The sequence below is a fragment of the Pseudopipra pipra genome, chromosome 1 (assembly GCF_036250125.1).
Source record: "Pseudopipra pipra isolate bDixPip1 chromosome 1, bDixPip1.hap1, whole genome shotgun sequence".
Classification (NCBI taxonomy): Eukaryota; Metazoa; Chordata; class Aves; order Passeriformes; family Pipridae; genus Pseudopipra; species Pseudopipra pipra.
In genome coordinates this window covers 114,424,069-114,436,534 of record NC_087549.1, presented here as the reverse complement: position 1 = coordinate 114,436,534, position 12,466 = coordinate 114,424,069, and the positions used below count along the sequence as shown (strand labels likewise).

Genomic DNA, 12,466 nt, shown 5'->3' with positions numbered 1-12,466 from the left:
GATCAGATTGGATTAAAAGCCTGAACATAAATTTTGCAAGATAATCTTCTATTGCAGATTTACTGAAGCTTTGTTTTGGTTATTCAGAAATACGTTTTTTGATACGTGTATTTAAGAGAGAGTTTGTTTGAAAGTTATCTTGTAGAAAGGGAGAAATCTACCCAAAGTTTACAGTTTACAGTTTACAGTTCTGGAAATTGTAGCCTTTCTATATCTGGTTAGCCCAGAGTGATTAAGAGTTTTTTTAGAACCATAATATTTTGAAGTCTTTGGTATTTCATTTACTAGTTTCTGTAAAATTTAGACAATTAAAATATTTTTATTGTCTTTCTTGTAAGAGAATATCACCATTACAGGGTGCATATACCACAACAATGAGATGCACCACTGAATGCAACCCGCTTGCCATTGAATTTGGTCTGATGTCTATAATGATATTTAGTAATTGCTACCAATTATTCTTCTATTGATTGTTTTTTTGCTTCTATAATCTGGATTGCATTTTTTGTTTCTAAATAATCAAAAGGCTACCCTTCTTTCCTCTCCTTTCTTCTCTTCCTTCTTTCCTCATTTCTCCGTTGTTTTCTTTCAAGACCAGTTGGTGGAATATCTAAAGAATTAAACATGATTTTAATTCTTTCTTAGAAAAATAAGATGACCCAGTAGTTCGGGAATGTTGCTTTTGTTAACAGTTTCTCTTTTTATCTGCTGCTTATTACAACTTTGCCTAATGCAAACAGTAATTTAGAGAGAAAAACATAAAAAATGGGTAATTTAAGAGACTTCCTGAATTTTTTAAAGTCAGTACCAGCGAAGGGCAAAAGCAGTTGTTCCTGGTGCCAGTTGTCCCTTCTTTACCAGCAGCATGCATTTAGAAATGATTAGTAGTTCTGTGGCAGGCCCATTTGTAACTCAGACATAGATTGTTTATATGCTTCCAAGGAGATAGGTACTACTTAGTTGTGCTCCATAATCCTCAGTGTCTAGGGCTGATATATTTTATACCTAGACAAATAACTTTTCTTTACTGTGAGAGGCAATTTCCAGTTCTGTCCAGATAAGCAGTAGTACCCTCATATGTAAACCACCCACAAAGTCATTTACTACATATATTTAGCATGCATGTAAGTTAAATATTGGCACTTCACATGCTTATTTTCCACAAAAACTTAGTTTAGTAAAAAAGATAACTAACCAATAAGTGAAAAGGTGCAAAGCAATGAGTTAAATATTCTTCAAAACACAAGACTCTGTCATTGTGGGCAACATTTTGAAAAGGCACCTTAGTGGCTCAAAACCCAAAGACCAGTTTAAATGGTTGGATTTTGAGCTTATAAAGCACATAGTAATATTTTTAACTAATGACCTATGAAATCACTGTTACTGAAATCAGGATTTTATAAGGGACTGGTTTTACTCTTAATAAGGGCCGTGGTTTGGTTAAAATAGAATCATCACTGTACCTGTTCTCAGAGATGAATTTTCTTAGTTTTCATTTTGGCTTTGAATTTCCTTCTGTGGTGAAAAATGTCATGCCATTTGCCCTGGAGATTTTTCTGTAGTTGGGTTTTCCTCCGAATTCTGCTCCTACAACAGTGTTTTCTTAGGCAGAACAAACAGATGTTATAGAAAGGGGGAAAGGACATACCTTTTTCTGCTGTGTCCCCAACACGTGGGCTGCCATTTTCAGTAGTGCTGCAAGCCATCCCTGGAAGTCTTCCCAACTCACTGTAGCACACACATCTAGTGTGCGGTTGTGACTGTAATCCACAGCTGATATAACACTGGGTCAGACTTATGGCAAAATGGATGTGCTGGATCCCCAGAAGTGAATGGTTCATAGACCTGAAGATGGCAAGGTTAAATGTATGAGCGGGCCATGGAAACAGAATAATTATGTTGTATTACATATGTCCTCTTTTCTTTTTTCTTTCTCTTTTCAAAATTTGTAGACTTCAGCACTTATGTTTTAACTGATCAGATAAATTGAAGTGGGAACAAAGTGACTCGACCCAAAGAACAGAAGGTGTGTAGGTCAGACTTCCATTCCAGTTCTGTACGGCAAAAGAGTTTCTTGTCATTCATTTAGGTATATGAACTTGTCATTGTGTCTATCAGTGCAGCCTTTGACCTTCTGAGGTTCGTGAATCACTTCTCAAGTATGACATCAGTGTTATATATTTTTCTCTCCACAACCACCTTTTTTTTTCTCAGAACTTGCAGCAGCTTAAGGAGCACACATTACTGGGAAATGCTCCATTTCTTTCATGTACATCTATATATCCAAGAGATGTCACATTTACATTCCAGATTTATCTTTCTCTAAAAAGGAAAGGTACAGGGGTTTATTCAGAATTGAATTAAAAAATATTTCTAATAATGTGGAATATTTCTGACAGAACTGTTTAAATAATCGAAGGAAGGAATTCTGCCAAGTTGACTTTACTTGTGACTGAGCTTATTTTATAAAATTAGTATTTTAAATGAATCTCATTTGGGTTGATGATTTCTTCACCCTATTCCCTCTTCTTTCTTCCAAGTGTTTCAGAGTATCTGCTGTCAGAGCACAAGAGATGCTTGTGTTGTGATGCCTGGCAGATATTAGCAATGGTAACAAAACAAGTACAGGAATCTGAGTGTTGAAATTTCAATTGATTCGGCTGTAATAGCCAAGGGCACATCCATTCCCCTGGGATGGCAGTCCTCCTGTGAAACGACGAAGGTATGAGTCAGAGGAGATGGGGAAGAGAGAGTTGTCTTCTGGTCTAACTCCCACATCAGTTCATCACAGAAATCCCTTGAGTCTGAGTGTAGAAATTCCATGCAAATGTTTCACAAAACAGGTAATTCTGCGTAATTGCCACAGCGAAATGCAGAGGCTCCCTCCTGCTGGCAGTCACCCTGGGGCTCACCTGAACTAAGTCTGTCAGCTTCTCTCCAGTCTCCAATGTAGGGCCGCCACACCCAAATAGTCTTGAGATGGTGTTTCCAAGTTCTGCCTTATCTTTCTACTACCTTACCTTTCCAAATCTCACCCTAAGGAGGAGAAATCCAAGGGGTCTTCTGCTTGGAAATCCCACCACATCCATGGATTTCACCCCTTTTTAATTTGTAGGCCTCTCCAATTTTTTTCTAATGGGACTGTGGCCTTTAGCACAATATGAAATTCTGTGGTGGCAGCAGCCTTGCCTTGTGCAGGTGCTCCAGCACTAGGTATAGACTGACCAGGACAGGTTCGAGGAGATAATGTGGAAGTCACACCTCTGAGGAAGAGGCATAGCACATCTCTGTAGCCAGTTGATATTATGGTGAATTTTTGCTGCCAGAGTTGGAAAGACATGTACACTGAGAGTAGGTGGTGATGTGATGGTGAAGTTGTTAATGTAAGCTGCTTCCCAGCAACACAAAAGAGGCTGAGGTGCACCGAAGATGCACAGAACAAAATGGTCATTTATGGGTATTTATGCTTGCTGGAAGACAGATACTGCACTCATAAATGTTCTTCTTGTGAGATGTCACAGAGATTTGGAAGAGAAATAATGAACCCACCTTGTTTCACACGATATTGAAGGTGTGATCATTTTTTTAATAATCACTCCATAACTTAATAATTTCTTTGAGAGATTTACAAATCCAATTTACATAAGAAATGCAAATGTGATGGTCTAAGAGTCTTTTTAATGAGGCAAATGTGCTCATTTATGTTCAAAATATAACAGAGAGGTGAAAAAAAACCACCAAGAAACGGAACACCTTGTCTTTGCCCATGGAAAATTTTTCACTGTGAAGTGTTGAACAAAGGCCTTCAAACTTTCTGGGGAACCCTTGCCTTCCAGAGGCTTTTTGATATTTCCTGCTCTTTATTGAAGCAAAGAGTTAAAATTTTAAAAAGGTTCAGACTGAGTCTCTTGTTCTTAGAATCTCTTTGTTTACTGATGTCAATAGTTAGAAAAATGCAGAAAAATAGCAAAAATTTTCATTCCTTTGTCTTAAGTATCAGAGATAAGTAAATTCGTGGTTTAAATAGTCTTTTTAAAAACATGATATTTTAAACAAGCTGTTTTATTTCTATGTCACCTGACTTTCTGAACAGACCAGTAGTCATTAAGAAGGATCTTTATTTCCATTACGTATGGAACTGATAGCAGCTATCCCTTTTTTTGATTACTTTAAAGGATTGCATATTGAAATATTGAGGTGCAAGATTTTCATTCAATAGCTTAGTGCATATCCATTATCTGACTGAGTGGCATAAAAATTATGTGGTTCAGTTGTTCCTTCATAGAAGATTTATCTGACAAATACTTTCCTAAAGCAGCAGTCCATCATCAGTACCACTCTCTCAGGTTCCATCTCATCGGGAAGTATCACTATCAGAAGCAGGAATAAGACCGTGTCCTTTCACTGAAACATGAGCAAAGCAGTGGATGCAAAAAATCCGGAAGAAAACACAGCATTACAAAGGGCTGCTATAGAGGCATCAGCCTCTGCCTCCGTATAGCTCAGTCTGTATTAAGCGCTGTGATATTCAGTTCTGGTTTGGAAAGAATAAACTGGACCTTTATCACATAGAAGTCTGATGCCACCCTAATATTCTGTACTTGGTATTTTTGGAATTCCTGTTTGTGTGCTATGGAGGAAAGTGCAAACAATTTTCCAGTAAGTTATTATTGCTCATCAGTTTTTATTCCTGATGAATGAGGATGCTTCAGATCATAAATCTTTGACTGGTCCAGGCTAACTGTTGCCACTCCTGGGCTTCTAGCCAGCATAATTTTGTAGGGAGGAATTACACAACTTGATGAGAAAGAAGTAAATATTCCTGTGTTAGCAGCTCTTTGAAATAGCAGCTGTTTAAGGCTATTCAGCAATGGGGGATAGTAGCAATATTACTGGGCAAACTGTAGGTGGTTACAATATGCACGTATTGCCACATGCTGTGTCCTCTTTGTCTAATGTGAAACTTCTCCTTTATTGGTAAATGCGATGGTGATGTTTATAGTGGTCACTGCTGAAGTACTTGAACAGATTCTGATAATCTGCCTCCATGCAGTATGGAGCATGGATAAGGAAAGGAGTGTCTAGCCTTTCATATTTTATACTCTCCAGGCACACAACTGTGTCCCCTATTCCTAATAGTGATGCTATGTAATGGGCCTGATGCTAATATATAGAGAATGGAATATGTGCAGTCTGTCTGCATGCACCCACACACAGGTCTGGGGCGTGATGAGTTGGAGGACAAGCTGAGGGTCCATGCAATGACCATGTACTCAAATATCCATGAGAAAAGCAGCATAACTGAAAGTGGCATAAATATGTGTTTGCAGGTCTCACATGGATGGTGAACATTGTTTGGGCTGCAGTGAAAGAGCTGCTGCATTTTGTCTCTTCTGCAGCCTCATTTTTACGTATGTCAAAGAAACTAAAATAACATCAGTTGTTCATTTCCCCTTTCCTCACAGAACTACCTCCCTTGTTACCATTTTGTCCCGAGGTCACTAATGTGAGCTGTGGAATATAGTGAGCTCTGATCCATGCAATTCTAAGGACGATTAGATATAGAAACTCCCTAACATTGAAAGCTTGGATCTGTCCTTTCCCAAGAAATTATAAGTGGTTTTTTCCTTAGTCTTGAGTAGATATGTGATGAGACGTTAAAATGTCAACACCTCAATTTATAGAGAATATCTTAAGTTATTTAAAAGGTTTTGGTTTTGATGGGTTTTTTCTTTTTTTTTTTTTTTGAGTTGTTAGAGCTAATTTTTCTGTCCCTCTAGGGCTTTTACATACTATTTAGGTTGTCTTTACCAGTGCAGGAGTATAAAAAGAGAACAATAACAAATTTTATAAGTGTTGAAAATAGAAAGGAGAACAAGACAGTATTTTTCCTCAAAAATGTATTGCATTCAAAAAAAGTTTATGATATTAAAGTTTTATTATCTCTCTTTTGTTTTGAAATGTACATATTCCCATTAGGAATTAATGCAACCTTTCCAAACAATATAATATGCTGAGAACGTATAAGACATAAGAATATAAAACTAAGTAAGGGATGATGATTTTCTGAGCTAATTTATTTTTTACATCAAAATTAGTAGTGGTTGAGGTCACCCTAAATTCATTTTTTTTGACATTTTAAACTTGCAGAAATAGCCATTTTATTTTTCTTTGTATTAAGTGAATACTTTTTTTAAAAAACAGCCACGTGTACTTGGACTTAGTCTCCTTTGCTTGGGAGAGACTACATATTTTATTAAACAGTGGCATTTTCACAAAGCAAAGCATTTGCCCTAGCATCTGTTTAAAAGAATAATGAGAAAATTATACAAATTTAATAAAGACATGAACCTTTTGTTTGGCGACATAAGGTAGTGTGAAGCCTTGCCTTTCAGAGCAGAAACTATTTTTTGCCTCTGGAAATTTGGACCATCTCCTCTTAGACCACTGTGCAGCTGCTGGCTAACCTGGCTCTTCCAGGAGTGCTGCCCGCTCTCTGCCTGCTTGTCACCAGAGCATTTACCCTGGCTGCTCACCTGCCTGCAGAGGAACCTGCCAAGCCCAAACACTTTCCTGACCTGTTGGAGCAACCATCTGGAAGGGGGCAGACGCCATTATTCAAAAGTATTTTAGTAGATGGATTTAGGGGCATTAAAAGCTCCCAGCAGGAGCACAGACCCTGCCACATGGTTGGTGAAGCATCTGTCCTTGAAGAAAATGCTGCCTGTCTCAGGCAACAAACATAGGATATGTATGACAAACAAAGAGAAACAGTGCCTTGGAGTGGGATGGTGCCATGGCAATTTTCCAGCTGCTGCCAATGGGAAAACAACACCTTGAGTAATGGGGTTCCTCTCCCCTATGCTTCTCGTCCCGTACAAAGGGCAATTTCTTCCCATCTTCCATCTCATGGAAGTGTCTTACGTTGGAAAGTATTTCACAAAGGGAGGGCAAAAAATAGATAAGGAAGGAAAAAAGTTAAGGCAAATGCAGTATGTGGGAGGAGAGATTGTCTGTTCCATGTCTGGGGGGGAAAAAAGGTCTTTCCTGTGTGACCCTGACTGCTGTCTTGGAGCATAAGGTGAAGCAGTAAATTCTGTCTCCAGCCCTGCTCTCTCACTCTCCTGTGGTACCTGTGGATATGTCTGCTAATGGTGGCAGTGATGACAGTTGTTAACTGGACAATGTTTTGACACTGCCAAATCCTTTTGCACAGGTCATTGTCTGCCTGGTGGTAAATGGCAGCTGAAAAGCTCTGTGTAACACATTAACAAATTCTTTTGCTGTCCAGACCTCTGAAGTATTTTAAAAGCCTTGTTTAAAAGTTTAAGCTTTTCTGCTTCACAGCTCATTTTTTTTCTTGTCTCATGGTAATGAATTAACTGTAAATATGAGTGGCACCCCAGGGAAACAATAGGCTAGGGTCATGCAGGGTGTGACCTTAGCAGAAAAGATGAGATTCCTTCCTGAGAATCTCTCATGAAGTTAACTTTGGAATGTTTACCAACTACCTGTCTCACAGGCAACAGCAGGATTTGGCCCTGTCTTTTTATAGTGAGTTATCAGCTGTAAACACATAGATTTCAATGGAGTTATTAATGATACTGGTGCAACAAAAGCTCCACTTGCCATAAATGTTATGGAGAGATGACAACCAACAGACTGAACAGATCTGTTTCTCAGTGATCTCTCAGGCAGGGGAGGTAACCAATCTGTTCCGTGCTGCTTTGGGCCATCTGAGCTTCCCTTAAGAATTTAGATTTCCATATAAGTTGCATTCAGTTTTTATTCATATTGGCTTAGAATATGTTTCATGTCATTTTTCTTTCCTGCAGTAATAGTAAAAATCTGTTTTTCTTCCCTAACTATGTGCAGGCTGGCATGGCTTTGACTTATGATCCAACAGCTGCTATACAGAATGGGTAAGGAATGCATGTTTTCTTATGCCTTTTTAAAAATTATTTTGAATGTCATCTTCTATTTTCTCTTTCTGCGGTGAAACTTTTTCAGAAGCAAATTGACCCAGTCATATTTTGTCTGAAGCATGTAAAGCTATACTGTCAAGTTCTGCTTTTAGTTTCCCTTTTCTTTTTATGCCCTCTTGTTTGCAATATCTTTTTGAATGGGAAGCTGTTTTTCCTGATAGTTTCCATCTCTATTTGCCCAATGTTAGTGGATGTTTTTTTAATCTCTCTCTGTCATGAAGTGGAAACCAGTAAAGTTTTCCTTTACTGACTTTGCTTTTGTTAAAATAATCATTGAAGATTCCAGTGTATTTTGGATAATAGAGCTATTACTTCATCTGGGGTTCTCTCTGCAGGCTGGCTAGCATCCATGGCATTGTCTGAATAAAAATGCCAGATAGGGAGAAAGCCTTAAATTAGTGTGTAAGCAGATGGAATTCAGGGGTAAAATTCTGAGCAACACTCTTCTTCATTTCTCAGCTACCATTTGCTGACACAAGGATTTGCAACTTTTTCTCAAATTGAGCAGAGAAATTACATCATCACATTATTTACCTGCATGATTGCAGTTCCAAATATTTCATGAACCAGAAAAAGATATCCTTGAAATCTAGCTCTCCTTTCAGAGAGGTTAACAACAATTTGAAAAGAAGCAGGAGGTTTGGCCCTGAACCCCTTGACAGTCACTCTTTGATCAGAGAGATGTTTGATATGATTATTAAATTCCATGCATACTCCGATCTGTGTTCTCCAGCTGAATGGGAAAATTTATTGATGTAGATGAGAATGACTTTATTAGTTAAATATTTGTTAGGGCACTGCTAGTTGAAACATATAGGAAAAAAAACTAACATTCCCACTAGTTAAAAAAAAACCCTACTAAAATCAATAGTAATAGTCTATTTTGATTAATTGCCCTTTACAAGCAATGGTTTTGTAGGACTCGTGATATTCCCATGTGTGGAGGAAGAGGCCAAACTCAGAAGAAAAGATAGTTTGTTTGGAGTTGTGATTTCAGATTCCTCTGCTTCTTTTTCCCTGTTTTGACCTCCAAATGAGTTTTTCTCTTCTATTGTTATACTTTTCAGCTGGTAAAATATTATGGTCTCTGAATAAAATCATCACTGGTTCATAATCCACCAGTGTTTCTTGTGAAAAACTGGCTTTTATTTCAAATAAATTCCTGCATGTCAGTTATGTGAATGTTTTGGAAACTGTAATTTGAATGATCCTTTGTGATTAATATTATTTTAATTCAAGAATAATTTTTTGAAGTTATGAAAGTTGTCTCAGAATCAGACATGATTTGTATCAACGAGCATGCATGGTGTTCAGGTCAGACTGCTCAGATGGTTTGGTCACTCAATCGTTTGAACATGCTGTCACTGATCATTTGGAAAAGAAATTGTATACAACGGAGAATTTCAGCTGTGCAGTTTTTAAATATTCTTTTATTTGTAGAGCAAGAGATATACTACAGTACCAGATATCTCTCTAAGAGTGACAATTAATTACTGCTTTGACGTATCTCTTCTTTCTAGAGTGTCAAAATATTTTCAGTTTCATCAGAACTAAACCATCATTCAAAATGCTCTTGTGGTGAGAACTTGATTGTATGCAGTATCAAAGAAGCTCTTACTATGCAGAAAAATTTGTCCTTCAAAAGTTATGCAATTGTTTTCCTGTCCTGTTACACTGGATTTTTTTAATCTGCCCAGGCATTCACATAGTCGTCTCTACATATCCTGTAGATATGAATTTTTATTATTTTTCATAAACCTCTTTACTTGCAAGAACATTGAAAATCTCGCTCGTGAGGTTTATTTTAGTTAAGTCGATGCTTTTTGCTTGTAAAATATGTAAATGCAATCTGTTGCTTGCTGACACGAGACACAGGCATCATAGCAGTAGTGTGGCCATGGTGCAAGAGACTTAAAGGCTCTTAATGACTATGAAGTAAAACAGGTTAACTCAGTTATCGGTGAAGGGACATTAGGCAAACACATTGATATTCCTCGTGGCGAGGGCAGTCTGGAAGTGAGCACAAAGCTGCTGCTTACAGCCCCCCCTGTGTTGATGCTGTACCCACACCCCCTCTTGCACGAATGATGCTGCATAATACTTTGGCAGTAAGGTGGGTCAAACTGTTAAGGTTTACATGGAGCAATGTTACGCAAAGGTCTGTAAAACAAAGGCCACTTCCTTGTAGCAGGTCTGGTCTGTGCAGCAGTCGGGACAAGCAGGTGCTGACCTGCTGTGATAAGCATGAGTTGCACAGATCTGTGTGTGCTGGTGCTCCCACTGGGTGTGGAGCTTAGTGAACTGAGGCTGGGGATGGGAAATGTAAAAGATAACCAAGTTGAGGTGATGATTCAGAAGACTTATGAATTACCAATGAAACTTAAGAAGAAAGATTAACTGCACGTGCTGACATCTACTAGAGCTCTCTATTGGGTCGATAGATGCATTTTGATACATGTAAATTGCTAAGTCCACAGAGGATTATATGGACCATGAAAGTCTACTAAAGAGACATGTCTCTGCAGGTGTCATGGTATTTAAAATGTGCGGTTCCTTAAGAGGTGTGGATTATATTAGGTTTTGAGTTGAGCCATAACCAAACCTCAGGGAAGAATCTGCACTCTTGTTTCCAAATTAAAATATGGGTTCTCATTGCTCATGGTGTAGTACCATCACTTTTATTACTGTATAACTGCATATTTGCCTTGAAAATCTATAGCAGGAATAAAACAAAAGAGAGCGAGAGAGAGGCTTTCACTAAAAATAACTAAGATTTTTTTTCCCCAGTAAGCAATAGATAATTTTCTTCAGAGCCTATTACATTGTAAAGCTTGATTCTCCATTTCATTATATTGTTTTTATGCCCATGTAGCTCTGTTAAAGCATCCAGTGGAGTTACATCAGCATAAAGCTGGTATAATGGAGTCGAGAATCCAGCCCGTAGTGTACCATAGCACTGCAGTGTGAGTTACTGAAGATATGGTAAGCATACGCTTCAGTAGATAAGCACTTTTCACCTAGCAATCTCCCTGTGCCTTTTTTTCGTTTAAAATCAGCCTTTTCTGAATCCCATTTACAAAGGTACTCAGGTTTTATTTTGGGGGGTAGTGTGCCTGTTGTAATATGCTATTTATTTTTCAATTTGTGGTATTAACATGGTTTTAGTAGTTTTATGCACTCATATTAAGAACAAGATAGAGGTCTTGTACTTGCATGGTAAGGAAGCTCATTTAAAATGTTCCAGAGGCTGGAGTCCTCCTGGCCATTTGTCTAAGATTGCGATGTACTGTAACAGTTTAATATCTGATATCTAGGGGACTATACTGTGCATTTGCTGGCCAATGGGCTCAATATTCAGATAGGTCTTTTCCAACTCAAACATCTGACTGTGTGGCTTATTGCAACAGAAAATTGCTGCCTTGATAATGCTCGGTAATACTCTTACATTATGTGAGCCCCAGGATACTATTTATGAATCTAACTTTTTCAGTACTGCCCGCAGGCATGAGGCATGAGCAAATGGTGTTTATTGCAGTGCAAATAGGATCTTTCTCTTGTGCAGATTCTGTGTGGAAGGTTGCATATTCCCCCACAGAATGGGAACCATATGGATTTTTTTTTTCTACTTTTTGGCAGGGAAATAGCGACCAGACACTGCAGATAATGCAGTCCCCAAATGCGAAGGGAGGGTTGATGTAGCAGGGGAGTATGTGCTTTGTCTATTAAGCAACAGAAACTGTTGTTAAAACGCTGCTTCTGTGTGTCTGATGATGTACTGAAAACATGGTTCTTTTCAACATCTCTTAAAAATGTTTTCTTTTGAGCCCTTCTTTATAAACCCCTCTTTAGGAGCATCGAGGAGCATCTTTTTGCCTCCTAGTGAGGAGTTTCCCCTGTACTTATGGCCATGCTGAAAAAATCCATTTTTAATACACGGGCCATGTCCATTTTGACTTGCCCTTGCCACCTGCATGCTTGTGCTTCTAGCATTGCAATTGCAGCTGAGGAGCAAGGACATTGTCTTATGCCTGCAAAAAACCCCCACACGTGAGGATGCAAACTGCATTTGCAGAAAATGCAGCTGAGCCTTTTGGAGAGCTCTCCTTGGAGCTCACAGGTCAACTACCACAATGTCTACAGCTCTCAAAATACCATACTAGATACTGTTTATTTTAATGCCAGGAAATTTGGAAGCATAATTTAATATATCTGAAATGAGTCAAAGACAGTATAACTCATATCTCTTTCCACTCCGCTTTCTCATGTAGATATTCTGATGACTGAGAATCCTGTATTCCCTTGAATGAACTTACAACATGCATCTTCCACCTCATTTAACCTCTCCCTGAGCCTAAAGAAAAAAAAAGGCAAAGGCTAAGACTGAATATAGCAAGGTCAGCAGCTGCAGATATTGTTGGCATGCTGTAGGGTTTACACCAGAACAGGCCACTGTTGCATTTTTGTTCCTCTTGTCTTTTGTT

General features: G+C 38.4%; 1 protein-coding gene across 8 annotated transcripts in view; it reads left to right on the top strand.

Annotated features, from left to right (window-relative positions):
- The window catches only part of RBMS3 (RNA binding motif single stranded interacting protein 3), a 767,181-nt gene that overhangs the window by 679,399 nt on the left and 75,316 nt on the right, over window positions 1-12,466 (top strand). For all 8 annotated transcript variants that reach the window (XM_064672487.1, XM_064672497.1, XM_064672475.1 and 5 more), the window contains one exon: window positions 7,876-7,922. In XM_064672487.1, the coding sequence (XP_064528557.1) occupies window positions 7,876-7,922 (47 nt within the window). The remainder of the gene's footprint in view (window positions 1-7,875; window positions 7,923-12,466) is intronic.